Here is a 17120-nt window from a genome sequence, read left to right as displayed (position 1 = left end):
CTTCTGTTGAGTCTGGCAAATTATTCTCAAAGCAGTATAGAGGGAGGGTGTGGTGTTCTGTCCACTTTTCAGAATTTTAAGTAATCTGTGATTTTTATTAGAATGTGAATTGGTACAGCATTTTTTGTAATGAAATTTTAAATATTTATAAAGTGTTAAACTATTTACAACATTTTCATTTTAACCCAGTGTCCATGTTAATACATTTCTTATAAGAAAACATTCATGTTTGCCCTATAATCATATTTAAACATGTTGATTTTATTCAGTTCATCATGCAGCAAATGGTAAACAATGTATCTGTTTATTAAGAAGAAAGAGTTTAATTATGGTGCATGCCTACTTTAAAATTATAGAAAGTAGTTTCAAAAGAGTTGTATATATGTCCTGTTGTCGGAATAGCCAATATCCATTTTATGAAGTGACAAACACTAGTGGCAGATCAATATCTATATCATTATTCTCTTATATTAAATAAAAATAATATGTTGTTATAGTTTATGTGTCAATGAAGAGCCTAGAGTCAACTTTAAAATAATACACACTAGATAGTTAATTGTGGGAACCTCTGAGGAGGGGGCTAAACCATGGAGGAGCTTTGCAAATGTTAAAATTGTAAATTATCTACGTTTCTATAATTTTTGCAATAAAAATATACAAACTACTACCTTTTAAATAAAAAATATTTACACTTAACGACAGAAATAGCAGCTGTGTCAGTTAAAGTAACTGCTAGCTGATACAACAGCCAAACCCTGAAATTTGAATGGCTTGACACAACATAAGTTTATACTGTGCACACCTAAGTTCTGATGCGGTTTGGCAGAGGCTCTCCATTCCCACATGACCCGGGGATTCGTGTTACTTCCATCCTGTGATTCCATCATTTCAAGCTGAAGCTGCCATTTTTGCCATTTAAAGGAGGGAGAAAGCATGGAAATGGCACATTGGCTCTCACATGCCTGGATGTGACAATGTTTCTGTTCATGTTTCAGCAGTAAGGTATTGTCACTTTTCTCCTCCTAACTGCAAGTGAACTGTGCTGTTCCTATGTGTCAAGGAAGGAGAGGAAGACAAGGTGCGGGTCAGTACTATAGTCTCCCCCATAAACTGTTACATAGTAAGTGCTCAATAAAAAGCTGTCATTTTGTGTTACACAATCCGCCTCATTTTTAGGAGGAGTTTCTGAGAAGGCCAGATTTGCCTTGAAGTTCTCCAGCTTATTCAAGTCCCTAATATGTGACTGATGCTTTCAAATGTAGGATCACAACTGTCCCAGAATCTTGAAAGTCTCAGCAGGAAGGCTTCCCTTTGCAATACCCTTTGCATTTTTAACTTTTATTTTAGGTTTGGGGGTGTATGTGAAGGTTTGTTACATAGATAAACAAGTGTCACAGGAGTTTGTTGTACATATTATTTCATCGTCCAAGTATTAAGCCCAGTACTCAATAGTTATCTTTTCTGATCCTCTCCATCCTGCTACCCTCCCCGCCTCAAGTAGACTTCTGTGTCTGTTATTTCCTTCTTTGTGTTCCTAAGTTCTTCTCATTTAGCTCCCTCTAAGTAGGCTGAAAATATTCTCTTCCATTTGATTCCACCACGTGCCTAAACTCCTGTCAGGTGCCTCTAGGCACGCTGAAAGCCAATATTTTCCCATGGTGCAGCTAAGCAGATAAGAGGCAGTAGAAGGCTGCTAAATTATTCCTTTTTCATCAGAGCTGACATATTCAAGGAAAATTCCAAGGAATCATTTTTCACCTCCTGGGGTACTTCAGAGATTTAGGAATTCAGCCTCTGTAAGTAGGTGTTTGTGCTACCGGGATTTCCAAAGTTTTTCCCTATCTAATACTCATGAGCGAGGCTTTGGTTTTAAACATTTCATCTGTGTATGTGTTCAGAGGTGAAATCCAAATAACTCACCCTGTTAAAGTCCAATTTCAAATTTCAAAGTGGTTCCAAACCCTTCTAACTTCAGGGTGACATGCCAAAAACCGATGGATAATATGGCAAATCAGACTCTACTCAACCCATTTGGAAAACACTTGGAGACCGTGTTGAAGTTAACCAGAATGGTACACAGTTGTCTAAAAGTCACTGTCCCTGTGTGAAATTTTATATTAAAAAGGTTGTTGATATGACTTCCTAGGTGAGAGATGGGATAGCCAGAGGACTTTGAAAGAAGGAATGCTTCCTGTCAGGAGGTGAGCAGGTGATTCTGGGTTGTTCTGTGGCGACCAGTAACAAGCTGATCAGCAGGTAAGGTTCCAGAGTGAGACAGGACACATGGAAGTGACCAGTGCTGGGACTGAACAGAAATGCTCACCCCTGGGCAGACTCAGCTCTCAAGGAACATAGTGCACACCAGGCCCAAATGGTGTTTGATTCTCATTGCCACCTTCTCCAAGCCTGCTTTTAGTAAGAAAGACCTTGAGGTCTTTCTTTCTGTCACCTGAGACATGGCGCAGTGCTGAGCAGAGAAGTGAAGTACAAGTCAGGATGTCAGCCTAAGTCTAGTGGAAATGGGAACAGCATGGGCTTTCAAGGAATTCAGAACAGGGGCCTGGTTCCAGCCCTGTTCCTTACTAGCCACATAATCCTGGGAATATCCAGGAAATACCATTATGTCCCAATTCCCAAGCCCTGTGAGTACTGAATTCTTCATCTGTGAGCAGATGTGATAAGCCCTGTCTAGTAGGACTGTTGGAGTGTGTGTAATGTAGGTGAAGCACCTGGCTCAGGACCTGGAATTAAATTAGAAGTTTAAGGAATGGCAGATGGCTGTTATTTCTATTATTTGACCCCAGACCCTAGCATTCTGAGATTTTGTTGTTGTTCTCTAGGGCTTATAAGAGAATATACAGCTAAATAGGGCACAGAATAATAAACCAAAAAAGGAAGTCTCATCTATAAAATTCAGTAAGAAATGCCTCATAGAGAATATGCTTCAAAATTTAGGTGTGTGTGAGGTTTACCCAGCCAGATGCAGCTCAAAGTTCCTAGAATTCGAGTCAAAGACCAACTCCTTCCCTTGCTCCTACCTGCTTTTCCATCCATGCCACTATTTTCACTCATTCTGTTACCACCCGAAATCTAGCCCATGCTTAAAATTGGTCAAATTGCACTTGAGATAACCTAATTAGAATGCATTTTTAATATTTCTGGTTCTCCCAGCCAGGTGGAAAAGCACCTGGCCAGTGGTTTCTGGGTCTCCCTTCAGGGGAAACACACCCTTATCTCATGGAAAACCCTTGCAAATAATGGGTGTACATCACCTAGCTCATGCACTGTGTTCAGCAACACTGGGACAAAAGTGTAAGACACCTTCCATTCCTGCCCCATGTAGAGGCTCCTCTCTGTTCATCCACCGTCGAAAAGGAACTGCTCAGAGCAGTTTTCTAAACCAGGCTTTTCTCTCACCCTCTGAGAATCTGGCCCTGGCCCCACCAAGCTTCATTAGAATCAAATCCCTCAAAAGAAAATGTAGTTTCCCAAAGCCCAAAAGGCCCCACACAGGGAATTTATACTCCACCACTCTCACCTGGAGCCCCACACTCACACCCCTCTTATTTTTCCTCTACATCTTAGAGGACTTATCGCCACCTTGATTATGTGACTTCAGCTCCTAGACTCTACCACCTTCTATGGGTAGGGTGAGACTGGCTTACCTTAGCATCCCCACTACCAACCCAGGGCCTTCCACAGAGCAGATACTCAGTGCGTAGAGAAGAAATGAGCCAGTGAACAGGGAGAATTGTTTATTCAGATTTAAATTCTGTTACATTCACAAAGACGCTAAAGGCAATCCAGGTATGCATATATGTTTTTTGAATTTTACAGAATACACTGAGGTATAAGGCAAGAATTAAGTATCTTTTAATTTATCTCACGTATTTTACTGTGAATTCAGTCACCATTTTTAACGCTTACTCCACTGCTGTTACTATGTCTCAATTCACAAAATAGAATGGATTTCCCAATCTGAATAGAAAACAAGACTTTTACTCCTTAACTACATAAACACTAATATAGTTGACTACTATAGATAAACTTGTATGCTGAAGTTCAACCATCTATTAAAGGAACATTTAAACAATTCTAAAAGAAACAGAGATACATCTCCAAGTCACTCAATGAAACAGAAACCCACTACTAAGAGCGCTGACTACTCAGAGAGAAGAATGGGCCTCAAGGCACACGAGGCAGGGGAAGCTGCTGGACAGGGCCCTGGAGGTTGAACTGGCCCAGTCCCCTTCCCCTGGCCCTGGCTGCAACTCACTCGTCGTCAGATTCCCTCTTCCTCCTCTGTCAAAGCTGCATCATGCAGGGATGGGTAGGGAATACGATCTCTCGCATTGACCTTGACAACATGCTCCAGGACCTTCACGTAGCTGGTTTCAGCAAGGGCCCTTGGGCCCCATAGGAACTCATAGCGTGCAGGATCACTGCCGGGCACCTGCCGGTACTCCAAGTACTTTTCTTGCACCCAGTCTTGGGTGAGCAGCTTCCTGGGCTCCCCAAAGACACTGTGCTCCTTCCCATCATACACCTCCATCACACTCAGCTCCTCCCAGATTTCCTCCTCAGGGGCGCAGTCGCCCTCCATTGCGATCGTGCCCAGGACGAGTATCAGGAGGCCTGTCTTGGGCAAGATGTGATTACCACCCCCCAGGCCATCGTAGGAGAGGCCCAGGCAGGTGACAAGGGTATAGGACTGGTCGGTGGAGTCCGGATCGTTCACATCAATGCCAAAGATCATCTTCAGGGACTCGGAGGCTTTGCCGAAGATGACAGGAAAGTAGCGCCTGTAATTTCTTACGGCCTTCTCCAGCATTTCTGCCTTTGTAACCGGCTCCTTGGCTCGATACTTGAGGAGCAGAAAATGAGCCAACTCATCCACCTTCTTACTGAGTGCCTCTCGGAACGCACACTCTGGGTCAGGAGAGGTGCTTGGCCCCTCCTCCTCTCGGCAGGTGCTGCTGGAACCCTCACTGGGTTGCCTCCAGTGAGTGAAGTTGACAGTAGTCGGGAAGGCAGAGGCTCCCTGAGCACTCTGGGGAGGACCTGTTGACTCAGCAGCAAGCACCTCCTCCAGCGTGCCTGGGATCAGAGTAGAAGAGGAGGAGGCGGTAGCCTCCTGCTCCTCAGTAGTGGGAGCCTGTGCACCGACCAGGCCCAGGGCTTCTTCTTGGGCCTCAAGACCTTCCTCAGGCTTGCGGTGTTGACTCTTCTCAAGAGACATAATGACTCTGGTCAGGGTCAGAACAGTAGGTGGGAGTGTGGGCAGGAGCTGGGCAATGAAGACCCACAAACCTGGGGAGAGAGGAACCGTGTGAGAGGCCTCAGCTGAGAACCGAACGTTGGAGACGCTAACAAAGGCTTACTTACCGATCTCCTTGGTGCTCCCCTGTGCCTCCAAGGAACCTGGCCCTCCCAGTTGGAGAAGGGGGAACCTGAAGGGGGAAATGAGAGGGCGCCTCAGGGTATACAGCCAGCCAGCAGAGGTCAATTCTGCAGGACTGACAGTAGGGAGGGTGAGGCCACACTCTCTCAAGTCCCATGTGTCCTGCGGCAGGTGGGACCCTTGGTGTGCATTCAGGGGAAACAGTCACTGCTGGCACGGCCTGTGCATCCTCTGCTCTGTAACCTGAGGCCACTGCCTCAGACCAAAGCCCCACTGCCTGGTTCCTGGAGCTCCTGGGTGAGGAATCCACACACCCTCAGGGTGCAGACTGCAAGCACAGCCCTAGCCCCTCACTGCTATCCACCACTGGACTCTGTAACATCCCTACTTTCATGGAGTGGATGGTCCCCTCTGTCCTCACGCAGGGGCCTCACATTTTCTGGCAGGGCCTGAATCCCACCCTTTTTGCTGCTCAGGGAAATGCAGATCAAGAACTCATATCCCTGATAGGGAACAGAAGGACAGCAGGGGACCCACATCTGGCCACACGTGCCTAGGTCCATCCAGGAAGAACAGCAAGAGGTATTAAAATTCATTGAAATTAATGCGTCCTGGGCGAGGAGACTGCTTGGTCCTCACCTTGACCCCTGGCAGGGCCTGGAACTGTCCCTCTACTGACCTGGGTCCAGCCCCCTCAGAGCAAGGCCTCCCCCTCCATGACATCAATGATCCCAGGATGAGAGAGGGACCTCTGCAGACAGCCAAGTCCATGCTCTCTGGGGTGACAACAGGAGCAGGGCTGGTTTCTGTGGGGTCACCATCTGCCTTCTGGCCCTGGGGTACCCTCAATCCTCCCTCACATTCCTCACCAGGACTCTTGGCAGAACCTGGGACCACTGTGTCTGTTGACCAGATAAGGATCCCTGTGTTGACCTGAATCACTCTCTGAGAACAAGGTCCTCATTGAGCTGAAATCTGCAATCAGAAGTGAGAAGTAGCCATATCCTGTCATCCCTGTGTGCTGACACCTTTGGTTCTGGAGTGAGGGTTCTGATGGGTGCCTGTGGGTTACTCATCTTTACTCCTGATGGGGCTCAAACCCCCTGAGATGAGCAGATATTGTCCCTTTATTCCAAAACCTCATCTCTCTGAAGGTTCCCCAACTTCCTGCCTGTGGCACAAGTGCGCTTGGCACTTAGGGCCATTTCTGCCCTGGTCCCTCCTGAGCTAAGAACAGGGACAGCCAGACTCTGTGGGACCCCTTCTTTCTGAGCCAGGGTGTTTCCCAGTCCTAAGTTGGACACAGGTTGGGTCCTGTAGATCCTGGGACTCCTCCCTCTGCTGACTAAAGTACCACTCCTCTGACCATAGTCCTCTCCTCTCTGTGACCTCCAAGGTGCAAGAAGCATAGACTACATGTTGTTACCATTCCCAGGACCTCCCAGGGCTCAGGTCCACACTGATCTGGAATACAAGGTCCCCTGAGTCTTCCCTCCTCTTCCTTTCCTTGATCTTGGTAGGGCTGGAACCCATCCCTTTGCTGACCTGATTCTCCAATCCTCCGATTCCCAAGGCTGAAAGAGGAGGCACCTCATTCTCAGACAGCAGGGGGGAGGGATCCCCACCTTGAGGTGCTGGGTCTCCTGAGGCCTTCCTCATCTCCCAGGAGGGCCAGGACCCTCCCTTTGCTTCCCTGAGGCTCTGCTCATAATACCAAGCCCCTTCCCTCCTTTAGTCATGGATCTACAGGTCAGGATCCGAGTTCCTGACCATCATTCCCAGGTCTTCCGAGGGACTAGGGGAACAAAACTGGATTCTGCAAAACACATTAGGGGCTGGGGCTGGGGATGTGAATGAAGTTGGGGATGTTGGGTTGAGGTGTGGGTTTAAGGCCCTCATTTCCCTCTCAGGGTCCTGACCTTTATGCCAGACAGTCTGGACCTTGCCCTTTCCTAAGCGGCCCTGCCCTGGGCACACCAAGCTCTGACTCCAGATTCCCCTGCGGCTTTAGTGACAGTGGGAGTGGGACAGCCTAGCCTGAGAGGCAGTCCAGAGCTGGCAGCAGGGGCTGCACTAGATATTTTGGGCCCTGTGTCTAGGATGGAAACCTCCTCACTCCTTCCTCTGGGTCTCACCTTGCCTAGTCACAGAGCCTCGGCCCGCTCCCCTCAGCCAATCTCAATTGGTCTTTCAGAACCATGCCCTCGATACTCTCTGACCCACAATGTGACATCCCACCAATGTTGGAGTTTCCCTGGATTGACAGCAGAAGGGGAACTCCATTCTGCCCAGTGTGGGTGAGGAGCAATGGATGGGGAATGGGACAGCGAGGCAGTGGCAGATTTGTGGGAGTGGGAGTTAGAGTGGGATCCTGGGGGACCTCAGTTAACTCTCAGGTTTCTGACCTTGATTCTTGACAACCTGGGCCATGTCCTCTCCTAACCAGGCATTCCCTGATCACACCCACGTCTGACTCCACGACTCAAAAGTCCCATGTGGCTTAAACAAAGGTGTTGTGGTGGGGGCAGGGGAGGGAGCTCCGCCGGAAAAGTTTGCCCCCGGGTGGTCCAGGACTGGCAGCAGGAGTGGTGCTGGATTACTTGGGGCCCTTCATCTGGGGCGGGGGCCTCCTAACACCTCCCTCAACCTCTCACCTTGCCTCCTCAGAGCCTGGGCTCGCTTCCCTCTGCTGATCTCAAGCTGCCCCTAAGGAGAACCTCGTTTCTCTCTAATCACCAATAAGCAAGTCAGTGTCCAGTGGCATCACAACTGGATACACGGGGCTTCCCTGGATCGACAGCAGAGGCAGCAGCTGTAATCGGCCAGGGTGAGGGTGGGGATTCCGAGAGGGTTGTAGGTGAAAAGGCAGAGTGGATGAGGATCTAGGTTGAGGAATAAGGGTGGGAATGGCAATGAAGTGGCGGTTGGTTCCTGGGAGCGGGGATTACAATGGGCTCTTAGGGACCTTCGGCCCTCACTGAAATTCCTGACTTTGATGTGTGGCAAAGCCTGGATGCTGCTCTCCTAAGCAGCCCTTCCCCGGTCAGACCACACCACACTCTAACTCCAGAGTCCCTTGCATGGACAGTGTTGGGGTACAGGTAGAAGGGAGGTGGGAAGCTGGAGGTGGCGCAGCCTGAGAAGTACACCCTCGAAGGGTGGTCAACAGTTGGGACCCTCTACCTGGGATGCAGTCATCCTGAGTCCTCCCTCAGTGTCTTATCTTGCCTCCTCACTGAGCCGGGGCCCCCTTCACTCCGCCTATCTCAAGCCAACCCTCAGACACAGAACCTCACTTCCCTCTAACCCCCAATGCATAGGTCAGTGGCATCACATGTGGGAACCCAGGGCCTGCCTGTGTTGAAAGCAGGGATGGAACCAGATTCCACAGGGAGGGAGATGAGGGCAGAGAATGAGGGTATGACCATAGTAGTGAGATGGGAAGGGTAGGGGTGCTAGCGGGGCATAGGGATGGCAATGCGGGACACTCATCACTCTGCTGCGATCCTGACATTGATTCCTGGCAGAACCTACCCCCACCAGTCTTGCATTGACCACCCCAAACTCTGACTCCCAAGTTCCTTGTGGCTTAAACGGCAGTGGGGGTGGTGCCCCTCCCCTACTCAGAAGTCCACCCACTGGTGGCCCAGGGCTGGCAGCAGGAGTGGTAAGGGATTATTTGGGGTCATCTATCTGGGGTGGGGACCTCCTGAGTCCTCCCTCAGCATCTCACCTTGCCTCGTAACAGCCCTGCCCGCTTCGCTCCATCAATCCCAAACTGCTGGTCCTACCAAGAACCCGGGCTTCTCTCTAACACCCCCGCCCCATGCACAAGTCAGTAGCATCACATCCGGGCACCTGGGAGTGACTGGGTGAAACCAAACGCTGCGTGGATGGGGCTGGGGGTATGAGATTATGAGGTTGGTAGGGGCTGGAGAGAATAGGGGTAATGGTGGGAAATGGGAGGGTGGATGGGAATAAGAATGGGTTGGGAGATGGGGACGGATGTGGGACTCTGAGCCCTCTCCTGGGATCCCCACGTTGATTCCTGGCAGAGCCTACCCCCACCAGTCTTGCACTCACCAGCTCAAACTCTGACTCCCGAGTTCCCTGTGGCTTAAACCGCAGTGGGGGTGGTGCCCCTCCCCCACACAGAAGTCCACCCATGGGTGGCCCAGGAGTGGCAGCAGGAATCGTACGGGACAATTTGGGGTCATCAATCTGGGGTAAGGACCTCCTGAGTCCTCCCTCAGCATCTCACCTTGCCTCCTAACAGAACTTTGCCAGCTTCTCTCTGCCAATCTCAAGCTGCTGGTCATACCAAGAACCGCGCTTCTCTCTAACACCCCCGCTCCGTGTGCAAGCCCGTAGCATCACATCCGGGCACTTGGGTGTGACGGGGTGAAACTGGATGCTGCGTGGATGGGCGTCTGTGTTGGGTTGGGGAATTGGAATTATGAGGTTGGTAGGGGCTGAAGAGAATATGGGTACTGGTGGGGAATGGGAGGGTGGATGGGAATAAGAATGGGCTGTGGATGCGGTTGGAAATGGGGGAGGCTCAACCCTCTCCTGGGATCCCCACGTTAATTCCTGGCAGAGCCTACCCCCACCGGTCTTGCATTGACCAACCCAAACACTGACTCCCGAGTCCCCTGTGGGTTAAACGGCAGTGGGGTTGGTGCCCCTCCCCACTCAGAAGTCCACCCACAGGTAGCCCAGAGCTGGCAGAGGGAGTGCTAATGGATTATTTGGGGTCGTCTATCTGGAACGGGAACCTCTTGCGTCCCTCCCTCAGCGTCTCACCTTGCCTCCTAACAGAGCCTTGCCCGCTTCCCTCCCCCAATCCCAAGCTGCTGGTGAGACCAAGAACCGCGCTTCTCTCTAACCCGCCCCCCACGCGCAAGTCAGTGACGTCACATCCGGGCACCTGGGTGTGACTGGGTGGAACCGGATGCTGCGTGGTTGGGGGTGGGGGATTGGGATTATGAGGTTGGTAGGGGCTGGAGAGGATAAGGGTACTGGTGCGGGATGGGAAGGTGGATAGGAATAAGAATGGGTTGGGGGATGGGGACGGATGTGGGACTCTGAGCTCTCTCCTCGGATCCCCACGTTGATTCCTGGCAAAGACTACCCCCACCAGTCTTGCATTTACCATGCCAAGCTCTTTGAGTCCCGAGTCCCCTGTGGCTTCAATGGGGGTGGTGCCCCTCCCCCACTCAGAAGTCCACCCACGGTGGCCCAGAGCTGGCAGCAATAGTGCTAATGTATTACTTGGGGTCCTCTATCTGGGGAGGGGACCTCCTGCTTCCTCCCTCAGCGTCTCAACTTACCTCCTAACAGAGCCTTGCCCGCTTCCCTCCGTCAATCCCGAGCTGCTGGTCTGACCTAGAACCGCGCTTCTCTCTAACCCGCCCCCCACGCGCAAGTCAGTGGCGTCACATCCGGGCACCTGGGTGTGACTGGCTGGAACCGGATGCTGCGTGGTTGGGGGTGGGGGAATGGGATTATGACGTTGGTAGGGGCTGGAGAGAATGGGGGTACTGGTGCGGGATGGGAGAGTGGATGGGAATAAGAATGGGTTGGGGAATGGGGACAGAATGGGGGACTCGGAGCCCTCTCCTAAGATCCTGAAGTTAATTCCTGGCCGAGCCTACCCCCACCAGTCTTGCATTGACCACGCCAAACCCTTTGAGTCCCGAGTCCCCTGTGGCTTAAACGGCACTCTGACTGGTCCCCTCCCCCACGCAGAAGTCCACCCACGGGTGGCCCAGGGCAGCCAGCAGGAGTGGTAAGGGATTATTTGGGGTCCTCTATCTAAGGTGGGGAGCTACTGAGTCCTCCCTCAGCGTCTCGCCTTGCTTCTTAACAGAGCCTTACCCGCTTCTCTCCGTCAACCCCGAGCTGCTGGTCGGACCAAGAACCACGCTTCTCTCTAATCCACCCCCCATGCGCAAGTCAGTGGCGTCACATCCGGGCACCTGGGTGGAACCGGATGCTGCGTGGTTGGGGGTGGGGGAATGGGATTATGAGGTTAGTAGGGGCTGGAGAGAATGGGGGTACTGGTGCGGGATGGGAGGGTGGATGGGAATAAGAATGGGTTGGGGAATGGGGACAGAATGGGGGACTCGGAGCCCTCTCCTAAGATCCTGAAGTTAATTCCTGGCCGAGCCTACCCCCACCAGTCTTGCATTGACCAAGCCAAACCCTTTGAGTCCCGAGTCCCCTGTGGCTTAAACGGCACTCTGACTGGTCCCCTCCCCCACGCAGAAGTCCACCCACGGGTGGCCCAGGGCAGCCAGCAGGAGTGGTAAGGGATTATTTGGGGTCCTCTATCTAAGGTGGGGAGCTACTGAGTCCTCCCTCAGCGTCTCGCCTTGCTTCTTAACAGAGCCTTACCCGCTTCTCTCCGTCAACCCCGAGCTGCTGGTCGGACCAAGAACCACGCTTCTCTCTAATCCACCCCCCATGCGCAAGTCAGTGGCGTCACATCCGGGCACCTGGGTGGAACCGGATGCTGCGTGGTTGGGGGTGGGGGAATGGGATTATGAGGTTAGTAGGGGCTGGAGAGAATGGGGGTACTGGTGCGGGATGGGAGGGTGGATGGGAATAAGAATGGGTTGGGGAATGGGGACAGAATGGGGGACTCGGAGCCCTCTCCTAAGATCCTGAAGTTAATTCCTGGCCGAGCCTACCCCCACCAGTCTTGCATTGACCAAGCCAAACCCTTTGAGTCCCGAGTCCCCTGTGGCTTAAACGGCACTCTGACTGGTCCCCTCCCCCACGCAGAAGTCCACCCACGGGTGGCCCAGGGCAGCCAGCAGGAGTGGTAAGGGATTATTTGGGGTCCTCTATCTAAGGTGGGGAGCTACTGAGTCCTCCCTCAGCGTCTCGCCTTGCTTCTTAACAGAGCCTTACCTGCTTCTCTCCGTCAACCCCGAGCTGCTGGTCGGACCAAGAACCACGCTTCTCTCTAATCCACCCCCCATGCGCAAGTCAGTGGCGTCACATCCGGGCACCTGGGTGGAACCGGATGCTGCGTGGTTGGGGGTGGGAGAAATGGGATTATGAGGTTAGTAGGGGCTGGAGAGAATGGGGGTACTGGTGCGGGATGGGAGGGTGGATGGGAATAAGAATGGGTTGGGGAATGGGGACAGAATGGGGGACTCGGAGCCCTCTCCTAAGATCCTGAAGTTAATTCCTGGCCGAGCCTACCCCCACCAGTCTTGCATTGACCACGCCAAACCCTTTGAGTCCCGAGTCCCCTGTGGCTTAAACGGCACTCTGACTGGTCCCCTCCCCCACACAGAAGTCCACCCACGGGTGGCCCAGGGCAGCCAGCAGGAGTGGTAAGGGATTATTTGGGGTCCTCTATCTAAGGTGGGGAGCTACTGAGTCCTCCCTCAGCGTCTCGCCTTGCTTCCTAACAGCGCCTTGCCCGCTTCTCTCCGTCAACCCCGAGCTGCTGGTCGGACCAAGAACCACGCTTCTCTCTAATCCACCCTCCATGCGCAAGTCAGTGGCGTCACATCCGGGCACCTGGGTGGAACCGGATGCTGCGTGGTTGCGGGTGGGGGAATGGGATTATGACGTTGGTAGGGGCTGGAGAGAATGGGGTTACTGGTGCGGGATGGGAGGGTGGATGGGAATAAAAATGGGTTGGGGAATGGAGACGGAATGGGGGACTCAGAGCCCTCTCCTGGGATCCTGCAGTTAATTCATGGCAGAGCCTATCCCCACCAATCTTGCACTGACTACGCCAAGCCCTTTGAGTCCCGAGACCCCTGTGACTCCAACCACAGTGGCCGTGGTGCCCATCCCCCACTCAGAAGTCCAGCCACGGGTGGCCCAGAGCTGGCAGCAGAGTTGTAATGGATTATTTGGCGTCATCTATCTCGCGTGGGGAGCTCCTGAGTCCTCCCTCAGCGTCTCAGCATTCCTCCTAACAGTGCCTTGCCCGCTTGCCTCCCCCAATCCCGAGCTGCTGGTCAGACCAAGAACCGCGCTTCTCTCTAACCCGCCGCCCATGCGCAAGTCAGTGGCGTCACATCTGGGCGTGACTGGGTGGAACCGGATCCGGCGTGGTTGGGGGTGGGGGTATTGGGGTGGCGGAATGGGTTTATGAGGTTGGTAGGAGCTTGAGAGAATGGGGGTATTGGTGCGGGATGGGAGGGTGGATGGGAATAAGAATGGGTTGGAGAAAGGGGATGGGAATGGGGGACTCAGAGCCCTCTCCTGGGATCCCCACGTTAATTCCTGGCACAGCCTACCCCACCAGTCTTGCATTGACCACGCCAAGTTCTTTGAGTCCCGAGTCCCCTGTGGCTTCAACGGCAGTAGGGGTGGTGCCCCTCCCCCACTAAGCAGTCCACCCACGGGTGGCCGAGGGCTGGCAGCCGGAGTGGTAAGAGATTATTTGGAGTCGTCTACCGGGGAAGGGGACCTCCTGCGTCCTCCCTCTACGTCTCACCTTACCTCCTAACAGAGCGTTGCCCGCCTCTCTCCGTCAATCCCAAACCGCTGGTCGGACCAAGAACTGCGCTTCTCTCTAACCCGCCCCCACGCGAAAGTCAGTGGCGTCACATCCGGGCACCTGGGTGGAACCGGATGCTGCGTGGTTGGGGGTGGGGGAATGGGATTATGACGTTGGTAGGGGCTGGAGAGAATGGGGGTACTGGTGCGGGATGGGAGGGTGGATGGGAATAAAAATGGGTTGGGGAATGGGGACGGAATGGGGGACTCAGAGCCCTCTCCTGGGATCCTGCAGTTAATTCATGGCAGAGCCTATCCCCACCAGTCTTGCACTGACCACGCCAAGCCCTTTGAGTCCCGAGTCCCCTGTGACTTCAACCACAGTGGCCGTGGTGCCCATCCCCCACTCAGAAGTCCAGCCACGGGTGGCCTAGAGCTGGCAGCAGAGTTGTAATGGATTATTTGGCGTCATCTATCTCGCGTGGGGAGCTCCTGAGTCCTCCCTCAGCGTCTCAGCATTCCTCCTAACAGTGCCTTGCCCGGTTGCCTCCACCAATCCCGAGCTGCTGGTCAGACCAAGAACCGCGCTTCTCTCTAACCCGCCCCCCATGCGCAAGTCAGTGGCGTCACATCCGGGCGTGACTGGGTGGAACCGGATCCGGCGTGGTTGGGGGTGGGGGTATTGGGGTGGCGGCAGAGCCTTGCGTGCCTCTCTCCGTCAATCCCAAACTGCTGGTCGGACCAAGAACCGCGCTTCTCTCTAACTCGCCCCCACGCGCAAGTCAGTGGCGTCACATCCGGGCACGTGGGTGTGACTGGCTGGAACCGGATGCTGCGTGGTTGGGGGTGGGGGAATGGGATTATGACGTTGGTAGGGGCTGGAGAGAATGGGGGTACTGGTGCGGGATGGGAGGGTGGATGGGAATAAGAATGGGTTGGGGGATGGGGACGGAATGGGGGACTAGGAGCCCTCTCCTGGGATCCTGAAGTTAATTCCTGGCCGAACCTACACCCACCAGTCTTGCATGGACCACACCAAACTCTTTGAGTCCCGAGTCCCCTGTGGCTTAAACGGTAGTTGGGTTGGTGCCCCTCCCCCACGCAGAAGTCCACGCACGGGTGGCCCAAGGCTGGCAGCCGGAGTGGTAAGGCATTATTTGGGGTCATCTATCTAGTGTGGGGATTTCCTGTGTCCTGCCTCAGGGCCTCGCCTTGCCTCCTAACAGAGCCTTGCCCGCTTCCCTCCGTCAATCCCAAGCTGCTGGTCGGACCAAGAACCGCACTTCTCTCTAACCCGCCCCCCATGCGCCAGTCAGTGGCGTCACATCCGGGCACATGGGTGTGACTGGGTGGAACAGGATGATGATTGGTTTGGGGTGGGGGATGGTGATTATGAGGTTGGTAGGGGCTGGAGAGAATAGGGGTACTGGGGGCGATGGGATGGGAATGTGGGATGCCCAGGCCACTCCTGGAATCCCCACATTGATCCCTGGCAGAGCCTGCCCCCACCAGTCTTGAATGGAGCACACCAAACTCTGACTCCTGAGTCCCCTGTGGCTTCAAGGGCAGTGGGGGTGGTGCCCCTCCCCCACTCAGAAATCCACCCACGGGTCGCCCAGAGCTGGCAGCAGGATTGCTAATGGATTATTTGGGGTCATCTATCTGGGTAGGGGACCTCCTGAGTCCTCTTTCAGCGTCTCACCTTTCTTCCTAACAGAGCCTTTCGAGCTTCTCAGCGAATCCCAAGCTGCTGGTCCTACCAAGAACCGCAGTTCTCTCTAACACCCCCGCCCCATGTGCAAGCCCGTAGCGTCACATCCGGACTCTTGGTGTGACGGGGTGAAACTGGATGCTGCGTGGATGAGAGTGTGTGTTGGGTTGAAGAATTGGGATTATGAGGTTGGTAGGGGCTGGAGAGAATATGGGGACTGGTGGGGGATGGGAGGGTGGCTAGGAACAAGAATGGGCTGTGGACGCAGTTGGCAATGGGGGACGCTCACCCCTCTCCTGGGATCCCCACGTTGACTCCTGGCAGAGCCTGCCCCCACCAGTCTTGAATGGAGCACCCCAAACTCTGACTCCCGAGTCCCCTGTGGCTTCAAGGGCAGTGGGGGTGGTGCCCCTCTCCCACACAGAAGTCCCCCCACGGGTGGGTGGCCCAGAGGTGGCAACAGGAGTGGTAACGGATTATTTGGGGTCATCTATCTGGGTTGGTCCCCTCTCAGTGTCTCACCTTTCCTCCTAACAGAGCCTTTCGAGCTTCTCTCAGCGAATCCCAAGCTGCTGGTCGGACCAAGAACCGCACTTCTCTCTATCCCGCCCCCCATGCGCAAGTCAGTGGCGTCACATCCGGGCACCTGGGTGCGACTGGGTCCGACCGGATGCTGCGTGGTTGGGGGTGGGGGTATTGGGGTGGGGGAATGGGATTATGAGGTTGGTAGGGGCTGGAGTGAATGGGGGTACTGGTGCGGGATGGGAGGGTGGATGGGAATAAGAATGATTTGGAGGAATGGAATGGGAATGGGGGACTCTGGGCCCTCGCCTGGGATCCCCAGGTGGATTCCTGGAAGAGCCTACCACCACCAATCTTGCATTGATCCCGCCCAGTTCTTTGAGTCCCGAGTCCCCTGTGGCTTCAAGGGCAGTGGGGTTGGTGCCCCTCCCCCACTCGGATGAGGGTGTGTGTTCGGTTGAAGAATTGGGATTATGAGGTTGGTAGGGGCTGGAGAGAGTATGGGGACTGGTGGGGGATGGGAGGGTGGCTAGGAATAAGAATGGGCTGTGGATGCAGTTGGCAATGGGGGACGCTCACACCTCTCCTGTGATCCCCACGTTGACCCCTGGCAGAGCCTACCCCCACCGGTCTTGCATTGATCAACCCCAACACTAACTCCCGAGTCCCCTGTGGCTTCAACGGCAGTGGGGGTGGTGCCCCTCCCCCACTCAGAAGTCCACCCACGGGTGGCCCAGGGCTGGCAGCAGGAGTGGTAATGGATTATTTGTGCTCGTCCATCTCAGGTGGGGAGCTCCTGAGTCTTCCCTCAGAGTCTCACCTTGCCTCCTAACAGAGCCTTGCCCGCTTCCCTGCCCCAATCCCGAGCTGCTGGTCGGACCAAGAACCGCGCTTCTCTCTAACCCGCCCCCCACGCGCAAGTCAGTGGCGTCACATCCGGGCACCTGGGTGCGACTGGGTCCGACCAGATGCTGCGTGGTTGGGGGTGGGGGAATGGGATTATGACGTTGGTAGGGG

At 53.9% G+C, this 17120-nt stretch overlaps 1 protein-coding gene across 4 annotated transcripts; it reads right to left on the bottom strand.

Moving 5' to 3' along the window:
* Positions 1–3724: 3724 nt before the first annotated feature.
* On the bottom strand, positions 3725–13970 carry MAGEA4 (MAGE family member A4). 4 transcript variants are annotated; one of them, XM_035288786.3, is made up of 3 exons: positions 13874–13970; positions 5386–5450; positions 3725–5310 (listed from the first exon to the last, which is right to left on the bottom strand). In XM_035288786.3, exon 3 carries the CDS (start codon positions 5237–5239, stop codon positions 4283–4285), a length of 957 nt encoding a protein of 318 aa, XP_035144677.2. In that variant the 5' UTR covers positions 5240–5310; positions 5386–5450; positions 13874–13970; the 3' UTR covers positions 3725–4282. The 4 variants fall into 4 exon arrangements, with proteins under 4 accessions (XP_035144677.2, XP_035144676.2, XP_078220351.1 ...); XM_035288785.3 differs by lacking the exon at positions 13874–13970 and adding an exon at positions 9663–12396; XM_078364225.1 differs by lacking the exon at positions 13874–13970 and adding an exon at positions 11279–12396.
* Between the last annotated feature and the right edge of the window lie 3150 nt (positions 13971–17120).

Source organism: Callithrix jacchus, chromosome X (genome assembly GCF_049354715.1).
Source record: "Callithrix jacchus isolate 240 chromosome X, calJac240_pri, whole genome shotgun sequence".
Lineage (NCBI taxonomy): Eukaryota > Metazoa > Chordata > Mammalia > Primates > Cebidae > Callithrix > Callithrix jacchus.
The sequence above is the reverse complement of the archived record's forward strand: the minus strand, read 5'-3'. Positions and strand labels throughout refer to the sequence as shown.

What these genes read in the sequence shown, in the direction of transcription:
- MAGEA4 (XM_078364225.1), bottom strand. Translation starts at nt 11,349, where the DNA reads ATGGGGGGTGGATTAGAGAGAAGCGTGGTTCTTGGTCCGACCAGCAGC. An exon ending in GGGTTGACGGAGAGAAGCGG is followed by an intron (nt 5,451 to 11,278) that starts GTAAGGCTCTGT and finishes TTCCCCCTTCAG; the next exon opens with GTTCCCCCTTCTCCAACTGG. An exon ending in GGGGAGCACCAAGGAGATCG is followed by an intron (nt 5,311 to 5,385) that starts GTAAGTAAGCCT and finishes CTCTCTCCCCAG; the next exon opens with GTTTGTGGGTCTTCATTGCC.